The 20,092-nt window shown below is 37.5% G+C and overlaps 4 protein-coding genes across 4 annotated transcripts in view; 1 reads left to right on the top strand and 3 right to left on the bottom strand.

The window, feature by feature from the left end:
* Positions 1-809: 809 nt before the first annotated feature.
* CBG00377 lies at positions 810-4,193 on the bottom strand (the record flags this gene model as incomplete). Its single annotated transcript, XM_045244727.1, has 13 exons — positions 810-1,042; positions 1,100-1,187; positions 1,238-1,391; positions 1,640-1,730; positions 1,782-1,914; positions 1,961-2,113; positions 2,325-2,458; positions 2,725-2,902; positions 3,049-3,282; positions 3,381-3,452; positions 3,497-3,628; positions 4,034-4,083; positions 4,130-4,193. The coding sequence occupies 13 exons, from the start codon at positions 4,191-4,193 to the stop codon at positions 810-812; spliced, it is 1,716 nt and encodes a 571-aa protein (XP_045091556.1).
* Positions 4,194-8,239: 4,046 nt separating this feature from the next.
* Positions 8,240-15,691, top strand: CBG00376 (the record flags this gene model as incomplete). Its single annotated transcript, XM_045244726.1, has 10 exons — positions 8,240-8,329; positions 8,379-8,517; positions 8,577-9,085; positions 9,131-9,328; positions 9,592-10,209; positions 10,263-12,047; positions 13,912-14,142; positions 14,170-14,644; positions 14,692-14,890; positions 14,938-15,691. The coding sequence occupies 10 exons, from the start codon at positions 8,240-8,242 to the stop codon at positions 15,689-15,691; spliced, it is 4,998 nt and encodes a 1,665-aa protein (XP_045091555.1).
* Positions 15,692-16,022: 331 nt separating this feature from the next.
* On the bottom strand, positions 16,023-18,770 carry Cbr-ifta-2 (the record flags this gene model as incomplete). The annotated part of the gene is made up of 5 exons (XM_002632313.1): positions 16,023-16,200; positions 16,247-16,450; positions 17,034-17,139; positions 18,117-18,255; positions 18,720-18,770. The coding sequence occupies 5 exons, from the start codon at positions 18,768-18,770 to the stop codon at positions 16,023-16,025; spliced, it is 678 nt and encodes a 225-aa protein (XP_002632359.1).
* Positions 18,771-19,222: 452 nt separating this feature from the next.
* Positions 19,223-20,092, bottom strand: part of CBG00374 — a gene marked incomplete at both ends in the record, with an annotated part of 2,871 nt that continues 2,001 nt past the window's right edge. Inside the window, 2 exons of the mRNA XM_002632312.2 lie at positions 19,223-19,347; positions 19,397-19,727. Of these exons, the coding sequence (XP_002632358.2) occupies positions 19,223-19,347; positions 19,397-19,727 (456 nt within the window). The remainder of the gene's footprint in view (positions 19,348-19,396; positions 19,728-20,092) is intronic.

Below are 20,092 nucleotides of genomic sequence, written 5' to 3'. Positions count from 1 at the left end.
CTGCAAATTATGTGATTCTACTAACTAGGTTCTTTCAAAACTGGTTTCCCTTTTTTCAGTTATATATTCTGCTGACTCAAATTCAACTATTTTTTATTAAACAAAAAAACTTTGGAGGTCATCGGAACATCTCCAAATTTTGGTTGACATCTTTTTGCAGCTTTTTCAGAATGCAAGATGACGAAGCATTCGTCCACTCGTCAGGGTCATTTTTTNNAAAAGTAGCGGGTCCCCCAAATTTTTATAACAACCGTATTCTTTTAAAGGCGCATAGCGTATTTTGGACTCTTGTCTCGCCACGATTCGTCCAAACGCAATTTTTAAGGTTTTACTTTTTGCAATTGATGTACAAGCATTAAGAAATTTGTTTATTAACTAAATATGTGAAATGTATGTTTAAATTGTTAGATTTTCATAAGATTCTAAAAACTTCCGGCGAAAATCGAGAAAAATCGAAAACAGCAAATTTTCATTGATACCGTTATCTTTAGAAGGCGCATAACGGATTTCTTGCGTTATCGTCTCGCTACGATCAAGGTTTACAGTAAAAAGTGAATTTTTTGAGTTGAAATTTAAAATTTTTTAATTTAAATGTTCAAGCTTCAAAAAACAAAAAGTTTATTAGCTAAATATGTGAAATGTTTATTTAAAATGTTCAATACGAAGAAAAATAAATTATCACAAGTTTCACAACTGAAAAGAAAAATAAAGTCGGGGAGAGAGAACAGAAAGAAAAGAAAAACTACACGAATCGAGATCATGAACTTGATAGAAATGGAACAAAAGTGGTAGAAGCAAAGAATATAGGACTACAAACACATGGAATCTTCGCGGATTCTTCTCTGGAATCGCTGTCGTTCTTCTGTGGTTAGCGTGATTTCGTTGAGTTGAATCTGAGGAATGTCAATATCCAACGCTGACTGGAAGACGTCAACGTCTTCAGAATCGGCTGGAAGATTCTGAATGCTTGCCAGCGGAGTCTTCTCGCCGAACGGCTTCATCTCCTTCTCCTGGTCTTCTTCGCCCCATTCTTGAAGTTCTCCTGGAAACAAACGTTACAGTAATCCTATTGCGATCTTCTTGAGAATTGAAAATTTACCTGATCCAAAAATCAAAAACACTGCTCCACAAACAATATTTGCACCTGCACAAACCAAGAACAACGACTGCCATTCGGAAAGAGTGTTCTGGAATTTTTTATTTTTAAATTTTCTGATATTCAAAAAAAGAAACCCACATTTTTCTTGATTAATCCAACAATAGCAGGAGTGGATAATCTGCCCAGCATAGCACAAAAAACAGATATCGAAGACATGGTGGCAGTGTATTTAGGAGCCAGGGAGAGGAGCGATGTGTAGAATCCAGAGACAAGTGTTCCCATGCAGCAATACCTGAAAAATAGGCATTTGAAACTTTGAGCCAGTTTATCTCGGTTCCTGTCAAAGATATGAAAAAGTTGTCAACTAATAAATTGTTTATCATAATATCGAAAACATTTTATCAGTTGACAAAATTTTGATATCTTTGACAGGAAACAAGATAAATTGGCTCAAACTTGTCCGTATGAGATCCAGTCTGTTACAGGTTTTAGGATAGGTCAAAACTGAACGAGTGGATTCTATCATTTTTTTGAACTCACATCATACAGAAAAAGAAAAATCCGAGTTGAGGATTGGTACAATCCACGTAGAATGTTATGAGAATCATGAAAATGGCACCACCGAAATTGGCTGAAAACCAATTTAAGCTTATTTTAGTTTTTGATCTCAAATCAATATTACCAATAGACTGTGACAGTTTCACAGCAAACGTTCCACTGATTTTCTTTTTCTCCTTTGCTTTATCAATAGCAATTCCCCAAACAATTTTCAGTGCAAAATTCACAATATTCGGGACAGATGTGTAAGTTCCGTTCTGGAAAATTGTTCGGATTACGGTAGCTCAAATTTGTTTAACATACCGCAATAACTCCCAAATGGAGAACATTCTTGAAATAGTTTGGAAGATAGATTTGGAGAAGTGTCACAATTGAGTTAATCACAAACTGGCATAAAAGTTGGGCAAGGAAAGCCGGAGATTTCAAGATTTTGGAGTATGGAACAACCAAGGAGCGCTGGAAAAAGTCAAGTTTAGTTTGAGCTCAATTGTCTTGGCTCCTTCAAAAGATATCGAAAATATGTCACCTGATAAAATGTTTATCAGAATATCACCAATATTTTTTCAGTTTACTACTCTATTCATAGAAACCGAGACGATTGAGCTCAAATAGGGCGGGATTCTATTAGAGCAAATACGGTACCTCTTTCATTTGTATAAATACTCACATTAGTCTTGTTAGATCTCCGGACAACATTTGCTTCTAGATACTCCTTCTCTGTTTTTGTCATGACTTTGCATTTTGATGGCTGATTGGAAGCAGTAAGGAACCAGCAGACTGACCATATTGTGGATACAATGCCTGGAATTTTTCTAATGGAAAACAATTAGATGTTAGACATTTGGACAGCAAGAAGTGGGGACAGTTTATGATATCAAATATTTCCATTTCTACAACGTACCGTAGACCCTGTACCAGAAGGGCAGACCCTTCTATTGTTAGGTCACAACAAAGTGCCTCCAGAGGGTCCTATTATTACAAGGGAGCCTTCAATTAGAGGGGTCCTTCTTCTTAAGACCGTTCAGGTTTTAAGGTGTCCATAGAACTTCGGTTATCATAGAACTCACTAGCAAAGTAAAAGATTGAAGGCCACCCAAATGAAGAAGCACATAACGACGCGGCCACTGGATTTCCACCTGCTCCAGCCATCTGGTTTCCAGTTGTAAAAAGAGATATGGCTGTACTTCTCTCGGCACTTGGGAACCAATTGGCTAGAATTGCATTGTTGGCTGGTAGGATGAAACCCTGAAATTTGAAATTTTAGTTTTCATGTACTTTAGTATTCCATCCCATTTTTTGATTATCGTGCATACTGACTCATAAAAAAATTTCACAGTTTCACAAAGTCAGTAATACACCTTCTAATTTTGCTGAATTTGTTTTAGTCGCACCTCTCCCAATCCCATGATAACTCTTGAAATGAATACTGGATATGGTCCAAAATGAGTGGCAATGTATGGTGTGATGGCTGTCATCAGAATGTAACAACCAACTGCCGCTTGCAGAACATATCTTGGAGAATAGCGGTTGATGAAGAACATTGATGGGAGCACAGTGATGATGGATCCCCAGAATGTTCCGGAGAAGATTAGATTCTGTTCTTGGCTGTTCCACACCAGTTGACCCTAGAAACATTTGTCTCGTACTGATAAAAATAGATAAAATTTATTCCTGGGAACTTTTGAACTCCAAATCGATTTAACAAATTATCCCAAAAACTCACTCCATAATCCACCACCACCTTCTTATGATTGTCATTATTTGCAGAGCACGCTCCATTGGAAACCAATTCAACCTAAATGAAAACTATGCTCCTGGATCCTGAAGAATCTCCAATACCTCTTCAAAAATAGACGATGAGTTGTCAACGATCGCTGATTCACTTTCATAAACCAATGCAGTTGAATTGATCATACAGGTCATGGTGATTGCAATGTGCATTCTCATGAATGTTGTACAACAGAAACCGGCCTGTAATAGAGAGTTTTGAAGTTAAATCGAATTTCGATTTCTTTGAAATTAAGTTTTATAAGAACCGTACATATATCTAACTTAGACCTATGTAATTTATCTCGGTACCTGTGAAAGAAATCAAAAAGCGTTAACTAACAAAATGTTTCTGATAATGTTAACTAACAAAATGTTTCTGATAATATGATAAGCATTTTATCAGTTGACAAATTTTTGATATCTCTTACAGAAATTGAGATAATTTAGCTCAAAATTGACAATTAGGGTGGGCTTTTATAAGAGGAAACACGGTAAATCAACTTTCAATTTCTGATAAAATTTGGAATTGCAATTTCATAAAAATCTGATAAGATTTCAAAACGAATTTTGCTAACTCCTAATTACCAAAAATACAATCCCACTCACCATACAAAGCAAACAGATATGTAATCTTCTCGAAAACGGATGAAAGAATGCTGAAAAATTTCAATTTTGGTCTTTAGTTGCATTTTCAGAACTTACGAAATTTCTTAACTTCAGGTCTTGAAACGACCCGCTGCAGGGAGGATTTCGCTTCCAGTGCCATTGTTTTTCCGTTACTTTTCCAGTATTTTGAGCACTTTTTCAGTCAGGAGGATATGAAGAATTGAGTGCATAAAATGAATATAAATGAAGGGTTCTGGAAGCAAATGGGTGAAAAAAATGAAGAAAAAAATAGCAATAAGAAAACAAATTTCAGAGAAAGAGAGAAGAAATGTGAGCAAAGAACGCATACGTTTTTTTGCATGAATACATAAATTGGAGAATTGAATTTTTTGGGGCTTGCTTGTGTTGCGGTTTCATTTAATTAAAGTTCGATTTCTTTGTATTGAAAAAAACAAATGCAATGTATAGTTAAAGTTGAAAGTGGGTGGGTGATTGGTTGAGGTAAAAGAAAAATTTGATAATTATATAGGTTTTTTATGGAAAATTGTGTAGGTGTAATAGTAGGTTAGATTTTTGAATTTTTCGGGAAAATAGGATAAACAACCAAACCGTCCACTTTATGCTCAATTATCTCGGTTCCTTCATAAGATATCAAAAAGTGATTAACTGATAAAATGTTTATCATAATATTACCTATATTTTATCAGTCAGTCAAGCTTTGATATCTTTTACAGGAAACGAGATATATGGGCTCAAAGTTTGGCTGCGATGGATCAGTGGCGGGTATTGGCGGCACAAGCTCTTGAAAGGGGATCCTAACTTCAAGCCGGGTTTTTCTCATTTCCTGTTACAGCTATCAAAAATTGGTCAACTGATAAAATGTTGATCATATTATCACCAACATTTTATCATTTAGTAAATTTTTGATATCTTTCATGACCACCGAGATAATTGAGCTTAAATTGTACGTATAGGATGGGCTTCTATTAGAGCATTTACCGTAAACTTGAAGGAATCAAAATGTGAAACCTTCTAGAAAGGGCTCCTAAATGGTGTATGTCTGTGACAACAGTTTCGGTTTGACGTAGTTCGTAGACATAAAAAGTTCTAACATCTAACACCAATAAAACAACCTGAAGATGAAAGGCTCTCGAAATAATAAAATGACAAGAACAAGGGGAAAGGAGAACAGGAAGAGAGAACAATGAGCAAACAATGGAACACAACAATATTATGGGGGTGGACACAGAAAACTTAATGAGAAAATCGTACCGGAAATTTCCAGAAATAGGTTGGGTTTAGATGAATCGTGATAATAGAATAGGAATCAAAATAGAGTTAGCACTCTAATGAAATGACCTCTAACTTTGAGCTCAATTATTTCGCTTCCTGGAAAAGGTATCAAAAGGTAGTCGACTATCAAAATGTTCACTATAATATCAAAAACATTTTGTCAATTGACCACTTTTTGATATCTATTACAGAAACCGAGATATATATCCTCAAAAAGCAAGTAGAGGGGTGGGCTTCTGTTGTATCGTTTGCGGTAACTCGAGGAAGAAAAAAATCCAAAAGTCTTTGACAAAACCAATAATTTTTGAAATTTCAGCAAAAAAAATTAAAGACATTTTTAGTCAATACCAATGTTAGAAAGAAACGCAAGCTCTCTTCCTCGTATCGCAAGATGCCTTAGACTCTAATTCCTAGGGATTAATTGAAAATAAAGACTTTTCTACTTTTATCAATTTTCACTTTCTTTTTTGGAAAATTTTTCGAACTGTGTCTCTTTGTTTCCAGTTATCAATAGAAAAAGAGCAAATGGATAAAAAAAAAGTAATGAATAAAGTACAGAAGTGATGTTTGATCAGAGGAGAAGAGACACAAAACTCATAAAATCATATGTGATGACCGGAAACTTTTTGGAGAGTGAATAAAAAATTAGGCCTAATTTTACCTTGAGAACTTTTGGTGCTTTGGATTGATTGAAAAATTCTAAAATTAGAAAGTTAATACCGTAAGGTCTGTAATAGAAGGGCCCCACACACTGTCAACTTTGAGCTCAATTATCTCAAAGTTAAAAGTTTGGGTGGACCAAGTTTCAGAACCAGATAGAAATTCAAATTTTCGATTTTCTGGACCAAAATTTGAAATTTTACAAATGTGTCAAGTCTTATCATGTTCAGGCTCATTTCGAAGCTTTTTTTGCGCCAAATCGATTGTTATGATTTTGATAAAATCGCACGAAAATTAACATAGCTACTACCATCTGAAGCTAAAGGTTAGAGTGCAGAGAATCCAGACAAACTGCGCCTCTAGCCTTTTTTAAGCTCAATTATCTCAATTTTTAAAAAGATATGGAAAAGTTCTCTTGCATAACCAAAAATCACATGAATCACAAAACATATTTTTTGTTTGGCCTAGTCTAGAACAGCAATAAAGACATCCAGAGATCGAAAAGCGAAGTAAAAAGCGAAACAGCAAAAAGTTTGGGTGTTTCTTCTTCTTTCTTCCTTTTTTCCTAACAAGAACAAAATTTGGCTCCTCGCCCGGATGTTTTTTTTTGGGCATTTTGGCTCAGATATGACTAACAAAGAGAAAATGATCTAGAAGGATCTGTGATACTCTTTTGGGATGATCTTTAAAAATCTAGGATTATCTGCGGAGTGGTTTTGATAAGATGCCGTAGAACCTGTAATAGAAAACCACCCAATACTTGTACTTTGAGTCAGTTTATCTCATTTTCTATTAAAGATTTTAAAAAATGTGTCAACTAATAAAATGTATGTGATATTATGATAGACAGTTTATCAGTTGTCATCTTTTTTATATCTCTGACAGGAGCCGAGATATATGATCTCAAAGTTAAAAATCAGAGAACCCTTCTAATACAGGAAATGCAAAATAAGAAAAAATGTAAAACCAAAAGTCTAGGTTAGGATTTCAAAATACTTGGGACCTAAAAAATTGCGTCATATGGATAGCATCGAGTAGCGCATTTGCATATATTGGAAAACAAAGAAAAAGTGATACATCAGATGTAACTTGACACCTTGAAGAAATCAATTTTCCATATAAACAAATAAGCCACGCCCCCTTTTGAAAAACCTATAAATTAAAACTCAAACAAGCTGACCCTCCTAGTCTAGAGATAAAGAGACGCAGGAAGTGAAAGGAAAGCCACAAAATGTGCGAATCATCTTTGAAATGTTCTCCTTCTCTCCCGGTGCCCACTCCCAGGCTTAGAACGTGGAGAGAGAGTGTGTGAAACGAAGAGAGTGCGCAGAGAGGGAAGAGTCATCAGAGAGCAGCTTGGAGAGCCACAACCCCACCACTTCTCTCAATTTCTTTTTCGTTTTCTCTCTTTTTTCGTGTTTGTAGCTTGTGTGTATATGAATAAGTTTATGAAGATTAGAACTCTCTCTATGAGGTCTCACTTTGTTATTTTTTTTGTAGCTGTTTTTGTTATGATTGCTTTTTTTTCTCTGTGATGGCCTAGGAATTTCTAGGTCATGGAGGGAAAACAGATATTTCAAATTTCAAACTGAAAACTTCTAGATTTTTTTTAATCTTTTTATGAACATCCGAATTTTTGATTCGAAATTTTTTAAAGTTCCTAAAACATTTAATTGAATTGTCTCCAACTTCTACAGTGATTATTTAGAATTTTTATATTTCAGTATCCGCTTCAAATTAGAAAAATATTATGTTTACCACTATTTAATTTTCACATGTTCGCAGAACTTTCTAGCTCGGAACACATGCTCAATCCACGTGGATTGCACATTCTGCCTCCAAAAATATAGATCCACATTGGCTTTGTCTGATCCTGTGACACTTTTTTCTAACCTCTCGCTTAATAAAAACAGTTGTCAGGTTTTTTCGTGGATTTCTCTTTTTCTCTATGTCTCTCTCTCTTAAGATCTTTCGAGTTGGGTAGTGTGATCAACGGAATTTTTTTTCATCTCTGATTGAGTCAGTTTTTATTGAAAACCTGAAATTCCTCTCAAAAATTGAGTCAAAATCACTCTGAAATTTGCGAAAATTCTTCGAGTGAGTTACTGTAGATTACTGTAGATTTGAAATTGTGTGATTGTGTTTGCGGACTTTCATGACAGCACATTTTTTTATTTTGCTGGTTTCAACCTATTGTTTTCCTTCTGATTACCAGCTAAACACCTCAAACTTAAAAAAAATTTTTTTTCAGAAATGTCAGACTTGGGCGAAGAAAACAGCTCGGATCCCGACCGGATCGAAGAGTTCGTTAGGCAGTTTGTTGGTGGTAAAAGTATCAAAAGAGTGAGACTTCTTTATAATGAAAAATATTTAAAACTCTACATTTTTGCAGGTTCTAATCGCGAATAACGGATTAGCAGCGATGAAATGTCTCATTTCGATTCGGCAATGGCTTCAAAATCAATTCGTAACCTCTGATGTCGTCAGTTTTGTATGTATCGCTACAGAAGACGAAATGAAATCTGCATCTCGTCAGTTTTAATTTCCTACCAATTTAAAACGAAAAATTCCTAATTTTCTGAATTTCCAGACTATCTGAAACTCGCCGATGAGATTGTCATGGCTCCCGCTGGCTCGAATTCTAAAAATTTCGCCAACGTGGAAGTAATCACCAGTCTAGCTCTGAAATCTCGAGTAGACGCTGTATACGTCGGCTGGGGACACGCTTCAGAGAATCCAGAGTTGGCACGACGTCTTCGCAAGAATGACATCATTTTTATCGGTCCATCGGAGAAGTCGATTGTTGCTTCAGGCGACAAAATTATCAGCACGATAATAGCTCAATCGATCGGAATGCCAACTGTCACATGGAGTGGAAGGGATGTCAAAGTTGAGAAGTGTGTTGATTTTGAGCACTTTCACGAATTACGAGCCCAAGCGACAATAAAAAGTGCGAAAGAAGGTCTTGAAGCGATTGAAAAATATGGAATCGGTGTGCCAATGATGATTAAAGCGTCGGAAGGTGGAGGTGGAAAAGGAATTCGGAAATGTGAGAAGATGGAGGATTTCGAACGGCTTTTTAAAGAAGTCGAGATAGAAGTAAGAAGTTTAGCCCTATAAAAATTTTAAAATAACGTCTTCCAGGTCCCGAACTCTCCGATCTTTCTGATGAAGTGTATGGAAGGGGCTCGCCACGTGGAAATTCAAATCATCGGCGATAAGCACGGAGAAGTAATTGCTTTGTCGTCTAGAGACTGTACAATCCAGCGAAGATGCCAGAAGGTTATCGAGGAGGCGCCAGCGAGTATTGTGCCGGAGGAGATTATGAAGAATATGAAAAAGGTTGGTTTTTGGGCAAAACGGGGTTATTGAGCTTTTTGTGAGGTCTTGAAAATTAAGGTTTTCAGTCAATTTTTGCACTAAAAAAAGTTTTGTAGTTGGCTTTCATTAAGAAAAACTGAAAAAAAACAGTAAAAAACTAAAAAAATTATGTATGAAATAAAAAAAAATTTTTAGTTTACGATAGTTGTCGTTGTGGGACATCCTACCGATTATTTTGCACCATATTGATATACAAACCATTAGCTGAATACCTAAATTTTCAGGACGCCATCGCTTTCGCCAATTTCGTCGACTATTACTCCGCTGGAACCGTGGAACTTCTTTTCGTACCATCCACAAATCAATATTTCTTCCTCGAACTCAACCCACGTCTTCAAGTTGAACACCCTTGCACTGAATCAGTTTGTGATGTTAATGTGCCAGCACTACAGTTCCAAATTGCAATGGGGCGGAAGTTAACGGATATTCCATGCGTTCGGCGGTTTAAAGAACGAGAAGAGCGAGGAGAGAACTCGAAAATGCACTGTTTTGCGGCACGAGTGACTTGTGAAGATCCGAATGATCGATTTCTTCCATCTACGGGAACTGTGAGATCTTTGAAGTTCAACTCCACTTCCAAAGCATGGGCGTATTTCTCTCTGACTGATGGAAGCACCGTTCACGAATTCGCAGATTCTCAAATTGGTCACGTCTTCGCCCGCGGAAGAGATCGATCCGAAGCGATTACCAACCTCAAACATGCGCTTCACAACCTCAAAATCGATGCGACGTTCCCAACTCAATCTGACTATCTCATCGATCTCTTGTCACTTGAGAAGTTCAAGTCCAATCAGTATGATACGCAGTGGTTGGATCAGAGAATTGCCAAAAGAGAGCAACAGGTAATAGGGTTTTTTTTTTGAATCTCTGAAGATCGTTTTAAAAGTTATTCCAGAAGCTTACTCTCCCCATCGACCATCTCATCGCTATCAGCGCAGCTGCCATTGGTAGATCGAAGATTCGATCAATTTTCGAAAGATATGAAAATAACCTTCGAACGGGAAAAATCGTTCTGCCAGTGGAGTTATCAAGAAGTACAGAAGTCGAGCTGGAAATTAATAATGTCAAATATTTTCTGAACGTTTTCGAGGAGACCCCATTGAAGTATCATCTACGACTAGGAACACAAGAAACAACAGTCGAAATGTTGAAATATGGAACTCACAATCTCGCAATCCATCAGGGTAAATCTACAGATTACGTTCTCGAGGAGACAGAGGAGGTGTATCTGATTAAAATCGGAGGAAACAAATTGAAATTCTCGAAAATGGACACCAACGACGCAAGCTGCCTCCGATCTCCCTATACTGGAAAGTTCTTGGAGTATAAGGTTCAGCCGGGGGAATTCGTTCAAGTCGGACAGACCTATGCACAAATTGAATCGATGAAAATGGTATTCGATGTGGTTACCAAAGTGGCGCCTGGAAGGCTGATCCCAATTGCTAAGGATGGGGATCTGATCAATCCTGGATCAATCTTGGGACGGCTCGAAATCGATAAACACATTCAGGATCAACTAATGACTAGTGAGAAATTTGATGGAAAAATGACTGGATGGAAAGTGGAGGAGAAAAGTGATTTTGAGAAAGCCCAACTGATATTGGAAGGTCGTGGAGCTATGGATTACCAGATTAATCAGCTTGTTTCTGGACTTGTGAATTCCAATGCCACCCAACTAATCGATCGATTCATCGAACTCGCCGAACCTTTCGATTCTAGAGATGGATTTGATGAATCTGTTCAACGACTTCTACAAGAAGAATCGCCGGTTTTTGAGCAAATTGTAGACCTGATTCACTCGAACACTAATCAAAAGACCAAGGAAAAATTAATAATGGGAATTCTAGAAACGATTCAGAATCCACAGGAATATGAAGAATCTCTAATGGCCCTCTACAAAACCTGTCTACTAAGGAATTTCAAATCGATGGCTGCCATGGTTGCCAAAATCTTGAAGCCTGAATCCTCTGAACCCTTGGAAATCAAAAAATCTCAAAACTTGGGATCGATGAGATTTAGGAACACACAAAAGGAATACTCTAGCTTTCAACTCACCAACGCTGTCTTCGTAGCTCTTCTGGAGTTTACTGCCTGCTCATCAGGTATCAAAAATACGAATTTTGTTGCCAATAGAATCGACATCTCGATTGATATTTCGAGAGAACAGGCTGAAGAGGTTCTAGAAATAAACGAGAGATTCTTGAAGGCGGCTGGAGTCACAGAAATCTTGCTGACGAGTTCATCAGAAACTCTCTGGTTTTCTTGGAAGGTTGACAGGTTCCATTTAGAAGTTCTATCATCGACGGAATCTCCAGAATTTCTGCCACCAAATCCGCGAGATTTCAAAAGAAGTCTGGCAAGTCTGAACCGTACCACTTATATCTACGATTTCCCATATCTCTTCGCTTCCATTGGAAATTTGGAATATCAAGAACTGATCGTTGACGAAAAGACTCATCAACTTCAAATGATTTCTGACACAGAAGAGCTGGAAAGACGAGCCGTCGGAGGATTGAATACGTGCTCAGTGGTAGCGTGGCTGATGAAGCTGGAAATCGAGCAGAACGATCAACGAGAGTTCGTGCTGATTGGAAATGATGTCACCCATCAAGTGGGATCATTTGCGCAGCCAGAACATGAGCTCTTTGAGTTGGCTAGTAGATTGGCAAGAGAACGGAAGGTATGAGTATCTTAAAATTATTTTGAATTTCTCAAAATGTGTAGAATAATATGTTGATTCACATAGTACCCAAAAATGTTAATAATAGCTCCAAAAAGCGAAAAAATCTGAGAAACTAGCAATTTTACTTGGATTTTTCGAGAGGAAAATTGATTTTTTTACTTTCTTTTGCAATATTTTTAGACCTTTTCAGGTTTTTCAGCTACTTTTCAGGATTCTTTCTTGATTTTTCTTAATTTTTTTGCAAACCCATATCTAGGCACCACAACGATTTTTTCAAACTCATTTTTCCTGAGAATTGTTTATATTATCGTATTCACCATATCAATATTAGTATAATTCCGAATTTTTTTTCGAAAATGTTCATCCGTTCTCGAGATACACCCTTTTTTGTAACCCCCTTTTTCATCCATTTTCTCTGAGGGGGTTGCAGTGGGCACGGAAAAGTGGGCGGGGCAAGGTGGGCGGGGCGACGCCTTTTGCAAACGTGCGGCGCAGAAAATTCCCGATTTATTGCTGTGATGTTTTTCATAGCGCTGTGAAGAGTTTCAATTGGTTTTCGTCAGCCGGCATGTCGAAATATAGTAAAATGGAGATGTAAAAAAACAGAATGAGTAAAGTTTGGAAAACCACTGAAAAAAGACTTTTGATACAGCAAGGAATCGAACCATGGCCGGTGGCGCGCCGTCCGAAACACTACCCACTACTCCATGCGCGCGCTGACAGTTGGCGTATTGAAAGGCTGATATGAAGCACGCGCTGCCTCTCTTTTCTAAACAACGATTTGAACACATTTTATTCACATTTTTAGGTGGAAATTGAGATATTAAAAAAATGGGGGAACAGGTAGAAGTAAACTCGAACATGTATATTGTAGCAAATTTTTCGTAGAATCTGAATATGTAATAAAAATCTGCGACATCGACCTGCATTACCGTCAAAATTCGCAAAAACGTCTAAATTTTAGAACCATGTCATCTTTGGATGCTTTTTTTTGCTAGCTCAAACTTTTTCAAATGTCATCAAATTGCATATCTGAACAGTCATAGAATTGATCTAAGTATTTTGATATTAAAAACATGGGGTCATCGCTGAAAAAAATTCACAATTTTTGCTTGAAGTTTGATGGATTACTGCAAAAATGGGGGAACTGCTGGCTAAATATGGCTTAATGCATCTTATTCACCATCTAAAAAAGTATTTAGAACAATCATAAAAAGAAGCGACATCGACTTTTATTACACTTTTCAGACCAAATTTCTCATGTCGATTTCTGTTTTTCACGAGTATTTTGAAAGTCGTTGGTTTTCAACGCAAACGCTTTACATCAGTCGATTCTACGTGTTTTTTTACATAACGAGACCAAATTTCATAAAAATCGGTCCATCCAGTCTCGAGTTCTACGCCTTCAAACATGCCAGATACCCCCCAAGAGAAAAAAAATTAGGCTCCGCCCCCTCGCGTTGCGGTGCCTACCCATATCACGTCGTAATGGAGACAAAAAAAAACTACAGAAACAAAATTAGCTTTCTACCGTAATCTATCTTCGAGAACACCATCCCGTCGAATTTCAGTCAAAAAACCGGAAAAATTGAAAAATAATCTTCAAAAACAGCTGAAAAACTTAAAAAGGTCGGAAAATTTTGCGAAAAATCGAAGAAAAAATCGATTTCTTCTTTCGAAAAATTGCAAGGAAAATAGCTAGTTTTTTCAAAGTTTTCCATTATAACGGAAAGTTAAAAACAGTTCCACAACCATCTAGAAGATTCCAGAAATAAAATTTTGGTCCCCCTATTCCTAATATTTTCTCGATTTTTGAAGCTATTTTTCGATGTTTTGCGAAAATTTAATTGGGAAATTTCAGATCCCTCGAATCAACATCTCCTGCAACTCGGGTGCTCGTATTGGTCTTGCCAGAGACGTTTTAGATGTCTTGAAAGTGAAATTGAAGCCCAACGGTCATGATTTCGATTACCTCTACGTGGATTCTAGTGAGAAAGAACGAATCGGAAATCAAATTGTGTATAAAGAACAAGGAGAAGAGTTGAAATTGGTGGCTGTTAAAGGAAAGAAGGTTAGGCACAAAGTGGGCGGAGCTTTTCAACCTTCTCTCTTTTTTTAGAACGAGTACATCGGAGTTGAAAATCTGATGGGATCCGGAGCGATTGGTGGAGAAACTTCTAGAGCGTATCGAGAGATTCCCACGTATTGCTATGTGACTGGAAGATCGGTGGGCATTGGAGCTTACACAGCGAGATTGGCTCGGCGAATTATCCAACACAAAGACTCGCATCTCATTTTGACTGGTGCCACGGCTCTTAATACTTTGCTGGGGAAGAAGGTCTACGCATCAAACAATCGTCTAGGAGGCGTAGAGATTATGAGCAATAACGGAATTGCTCATGCTACAGTATCCTCGGACGTGGAAGGTGTTGAGAAGTTGGTACAATGGCTCAAGTATCTTCCGGTCAAGCAGAAAGAGTACCCATTTTTCAAGTGCTTGGATAAAGAAGATGTAAAGGTAGAAGACGTCAAAGTGAACAAGGATGAAATGCAGTTGGATGTTAGGAATATCATCGAGGGATTTGATGGGAAACGTGAGAGATTCTGAAGACGTTAAATCCTTAAATTTTATAATTTTCAGAAGGAATCTTCGATTTTGGGTCTTTCGACGAGATTTGCACATCATGGGCAGCATCTATCGTGACGGGAAGAGCAAAACTGAATGGATTGCCGGTTGGAGTGATTGGTTCGCAGTGGAAGTCTTATGAGAAACAACAATTGGCAGATGAGAGTGTAGAAAAGAGTGAAGAAGTGACAGTAACCAGAGCAGGACAAGTTTGGTAAGAATGAGAGCCCTAATTGATTGATCCCAATCTGTTATTTCCAGGTACCCCGAATCCGCGTTCAAAACATCACAAGCCATCTCTGACTTTAATCGTGAATCCCTTCCTCTTGTCATGATTGCTAGTCTTCGAGGATTCTCCGGTGGTCGAAAAGACATGTCGGATCAAGTGCTCACTTTTGGAGCTCACATCATTGATGAGTTATCCCAATACCAACAACCAGTCATCGTCTACATCCCAGCTGGAGGAGAACTTCGTGGAGGTGCGTGGGCTGTCGTGGATTCCAATATCAATCGTGGTATCGTGCACGTCATCGCAGATGAGACGTGTCGTGGAGGAATTTTGGAGCCAAACGCCGTAGTTGGAATTAAGATTCGAGAAGCTCAAATTGGAAAGATCATGGAGAGAAGTGGAGTGGTCTCTGTGGATGTGGAGGATTCTGTGAAGAGTGCGTTCAAGAAGGCGTGCGTAGATTTTGCGGATATGCATGATAGATGGCCAAGAATGGAATACGTTGGAGCTATTCGCCAGGTGACTAGTCTTCAGAACACACGCGCCGTCTTCTGGAAGATTCTGAAGAAGGAGTTGATCCTTGTGGAGATCGCTGATCGGTATAGCAACGCTCCGATTTATCCAAAACCAACGCATTCCGAAGCACTGGAATGGGTCAAAAAACGAACGGAGGAAGAGGAGGACCTTCGGAAGTACTACACCGACGTCTTCTGTGAAGACGTTTCTAGAGAAATTCAAAAATCCAAGAATCGATTCGAGGAGGCTTGTGCCACGTGGCAACTATAATTTTCGACTTAAACTTTGGTTTAAATACTTGTTTTCATATATTTACCCACATTTTTTCTTGTACTTTCAATTTTTTTCTTCTATTGATGTTATTTTTTGTCTAGGCTACCTGAAAATTTTTCTGAACTGGTTCAACAAATAACTTGTACGCGGCCCCGTTTTATTTGTGTTTGTACTTTTTTGACCACCCCTTCTGAGATTTACTACTACCACTGCTGCTTTCTTTTCATGTATGGAAGAGATATGATAAGATTATGAAAAGATATTGACTGTAAAAAATCTAGAAAAATAATTTTTTTTTCAAATTTTCACAAATTCTCTAGAAAATTAGTTAAAAGTCATCCTCATCGACAACCTCATCATGAGCATCATCCGATTTTTTATCATCTTCTCCAGCGACGATTCCAAGAACTGAAGCCATGAAATCGTTGACCTCAACCTTCATTTGAGCAGATTCGGATGCAAAGTGATGGGCGGAGTGATGAACGCCACGTAGCTTTGGGAGGATTCTGAAAATTAGAAGTTTGGAGATTCTTCAAAAAACTTCTAGCTCACTCGAAACTTGAAATCTGCTCATGATTGGTTTTCTTGGATCCTTGCTCATTGAGAATCACCATCACACGATTCAAAGAGATATTCTCTTTTTCTACGAATTCTGTGAACCAGATTTGTAAATCTTTTCCGTTGTGCTCCTCTGGATTCGCCACGAGGATCACGCCATCTGCATCTTCTTTGATGGCTGGCCAACAGTCTTCGTATCTGAGAATTCAGATGAGAAGATACACCACATTTGAGTTAATATATCTCGGTTACTGTAGAAGATATCAAAAAGTTTCCAACTAACAACATGTTGCTGATATTGTGATAAACATTTTTTTTACCACTTCCTGATATCTAATACAGGAAATGAGAAAAATCGGCTTGAAATTAGTGTCCTCTTAGAGCTGCCAATAGATCGCCATCGATAAATAGCAGCCAAACTTTGAGCTCAATTATCTCGATTACTGTGAAAAATATCAAAATTTTGTTAACTAACAAAATATTGATGATATTATGATAAATATTTTGTCAGTTGATTGCTTGATGATTTTTTTTACAGGAATCGAGATATTTGAGCTTAAAGTTTGGCTGCGACGGATTAGTGGCGGTCTATTGGCGGCTCTAAGGGAACCCTAATTTCAAGCTGGTTTTTCTCGTTTCCTGTGAAAGATATAAAATATGTGTCAACTGATAAAATGTTGCTAAAATTATGATAAATATTTTGTCAGTTGTCCAAATTCCGATATCTTTTACAGGAGCCGAGATATATAAGCTCAAAGTTCTCAAACGAAGGTCTACTCACTTTCTATCCCCACTGACATCCCATAATTGAATTTCGATATCCTTTATAATTTTTCCCCGATCACTATCAAGCAACTCGTGACTCTCGAATTCTTGAATACGGGCGCCTGCAAGATTTTCGGAGATTGTTTAAGCTTAACGATTTTCCTTTATGCATGTTTCTATCCAATAATCTAGAAAATTCAGAATTCTAGCCCTCTTGAGAATCTTCATTTAAGGTCTAAAGCCATGATTTCAGAATTTTTTATCTGATTTTGTGAAGATTCAAGATGCTTCGAATGATTCTGAAAAAATTAATTAATTAGTGGTTATAGAATCATGTATGATCCTTTTCCAGAAGAAAATATTCTAGAAATGTTAGAAACTGACTAAGTGACTGAGTGAGAGAAGGGTTCCATTTTTTCTGTAAGAAACCTTCAAATCGATCATTTTTGGAATGTTTTCTTCTGGAAAAGGACCATATATGATTCTATAACCACTAGTTAATTTTTAAAGAATCATTAGAATTATCTTGAATCTCAACAAAGTCAGATAAAACATGATGAAACAATGGTTTTAGACCTGCAATTGTGATCGCACCAAATTTTTTTTGGTAGATCAAAAATTATTTTGCAGTTCGGAGATGTTCTGTGGGAGACCGTGCATCTGTCCACATGTTATGACGCAACACCTCCATAAAGGGGCGGAGTTTCCCAGCGGGCGGAATTATCCAGGTGTGTTAAGCCCCGTCCACTTCTCCCCATATATAAGGGCGAAAAAAAAAAATCAACGTCGACGTTTGTGACGTAGGCCAGTTGGGCACTGGTCTAGATTGGTCAAGGCGGTCATGCGGGCTATGGTTTGCTGGGCGTCTTTATCACTAGAACGGGGCACAGCTCGACTATTGATCGGATGGGAGACAATGGGGTTTTTCGTTGGTATTTTCCCCGGTGAAAAACCATTTTCCCTTTCATGTACTGAGCCTCTACGTGGCGAAAGGGATCAACAGACAAAAGTCTGGCTAATCAGTACAAATTTTGCGTAGTTCCCAAAATCAACTATTTTTTGGCATTCAGAGAATTGAAATTCGCAGTTGTTTTTGTACCTTTAGTTGGCATGTACGGAGTATTGAATTCAAACTCCATCTTCTTCTCCTTGTCCACTTTTGGTTTCTTTCCTCGTTTTGCACTCTCATGTTCCTCGGCATAATCAGCTAGGAATCGTGAGAGAGTTGTTTTGCCAGCCTGGAAAATGAATGAGCAATAAGGAAGATTACAGAGTTTTGATCAGTCCTAAAGTTTTAAACCAGGCCTTGGATACAATTTTGAAACGAATCTTTTGGTTATTTTTTAATTTCAAATTCAAAATTATCGTGAACACTCTAACAGAACGTCACCCAGACTGTCAACTTCAAGCCCATGTATCTCATTTTGTATGAGAGGTACCAAAAAGTGGTCTTTTGATAGAATGTTTTTGATGTTATGATAAACAATCTGTCAGTTGACCACTTTTTGATATCTTTAACAGGAATGGAGATATATTCGAGTTCAAAGTTGTTAGCTTGGATGGCGTTCTATTAGAGAGACGGTAAATGAAATTGCGATACATTTTTTGATGTGAAAAATCACTCTAATAATTAATTGTTACAAACAGTTTCCAGCTGTTCCAGGCTATGATTTTTAAGCTCTGAAACTAAAAAAAAACTGACCTTTGGCGGACCAAGAATCAGAATTTTGCCTTTTTGACCCTCGTGTCTCATTGTTTAGTTTGAATATGACAAATGGAAGGGAAAATCTGGAAGAAAAGGGATACATGAAAAAGAGAAAGGAAAAAGAGGATAGAGGGAAATGGGTTGCTATGGAGACCGAATCCTAACAAGACAGAAAAGGGAGAAGAGAGAAAAGAGGTTTAGAGAATTAGGAGAATGAAGGATTCATCGAAATTGGAATTTAGAATAAATCAACACTTTACTTTTTGAAACAGAAAAAAAAATTAATCTGAAAATTTTTCAAAGATTAGTGTTTTTCATTTTTTTTTTGTGTCAGATATTTGAAAACGCACTCAAAAGCCTTTTCCCGAAATTGTGTGTTTTTCTAGGCTGTGAAACGCTGGCCAATTTTTTCTTGAATGTTTCAGAAATTTTCAATGAGTTTGCTTTAATTTCTTATATAATAAACAAATTCATTCCATTAAAAAGAAAACATTAAGCATTTAGTGCTTTTCACAAGAATCTCCAGAATATCCATCGTCACAGACACAGATGTATGCTTCGGCGTTCGCGAAATCGTATTCCACGTGTCCGTGTCCCAAGCAGTCAGGAATTTGGCCAGTTGGACCTGAAATATCACACTGATAAAGAATAGCTTTATAACTATCAGCAATCACCTCTCATATATGGAAGCTTTTCTCTGTTACAATAATAGTTTCCATTGACATCTTTATTTCTACAGTTGGACTTGATCTGTCCAACTCCTGGACGACATTGGAACGAACGGATTACTGTAAATTCGCCAGCAACAAACTGAATGTCGTACTTGCTTTCGGAGCCAGGAACGCAGTTTAATGTGACGATTGGGGTATTATCACAGAAGAATGGAACAATTGGGTAATGAGGGAAACTTCCCTCGTCAGCAAAAATGTAATCGATATCGATGGTTTGGGAAGAGTCGTACTTGGCACTAACAGCTCCATTACAGTCGGTGAAGAGGACGTAGGCCTGGGGGATGTATTCATCGTAAACACTACAATAAAAGGCCACCCTATACTTTCCCTTTAAGCTCAATTATCTCAATTTTGGTGAGATATATAAAAAGTGTGTCAGCTGATAAAATGTTGATGATGTTATGGCAAACATTTTATCAGTTGACGCATTTTTTATATCTCTTGTAGAAATTTAGATAATTAACTAGGTAACTATCTGGAGTCGTCTCCAAGTTACACTTCATGACCTTTATCATTAGAAAGCCCATAAAATTCTGATTCGGAATCTGTTTTCTGTTTTTGAAAAACGGCGGGGAGCTTCAAGAAAATTAGGTCACAAGACAATTTAGTGCTAGCTAAACCTTTTGATTTTTCATTAAA

This window comes from Caenorhabditis briggsae (assembly GCF_000004555.2).
Source record: "Caenorhabditis briggsae complete genome, chrIV, whole genome shotgun sequence".
NCBI lineage: Eukaryota > Metazoa > Nematoda > Chromadorea > Rhabditida > Rhabditidae > Caenorhabditis > Caenorhabditis briggsae.
The sequence above is the reverse complement of the archived record's forward strand: the minus strand, read 5'-3'. Positions and strand labels throughout refer to the sequence as shown.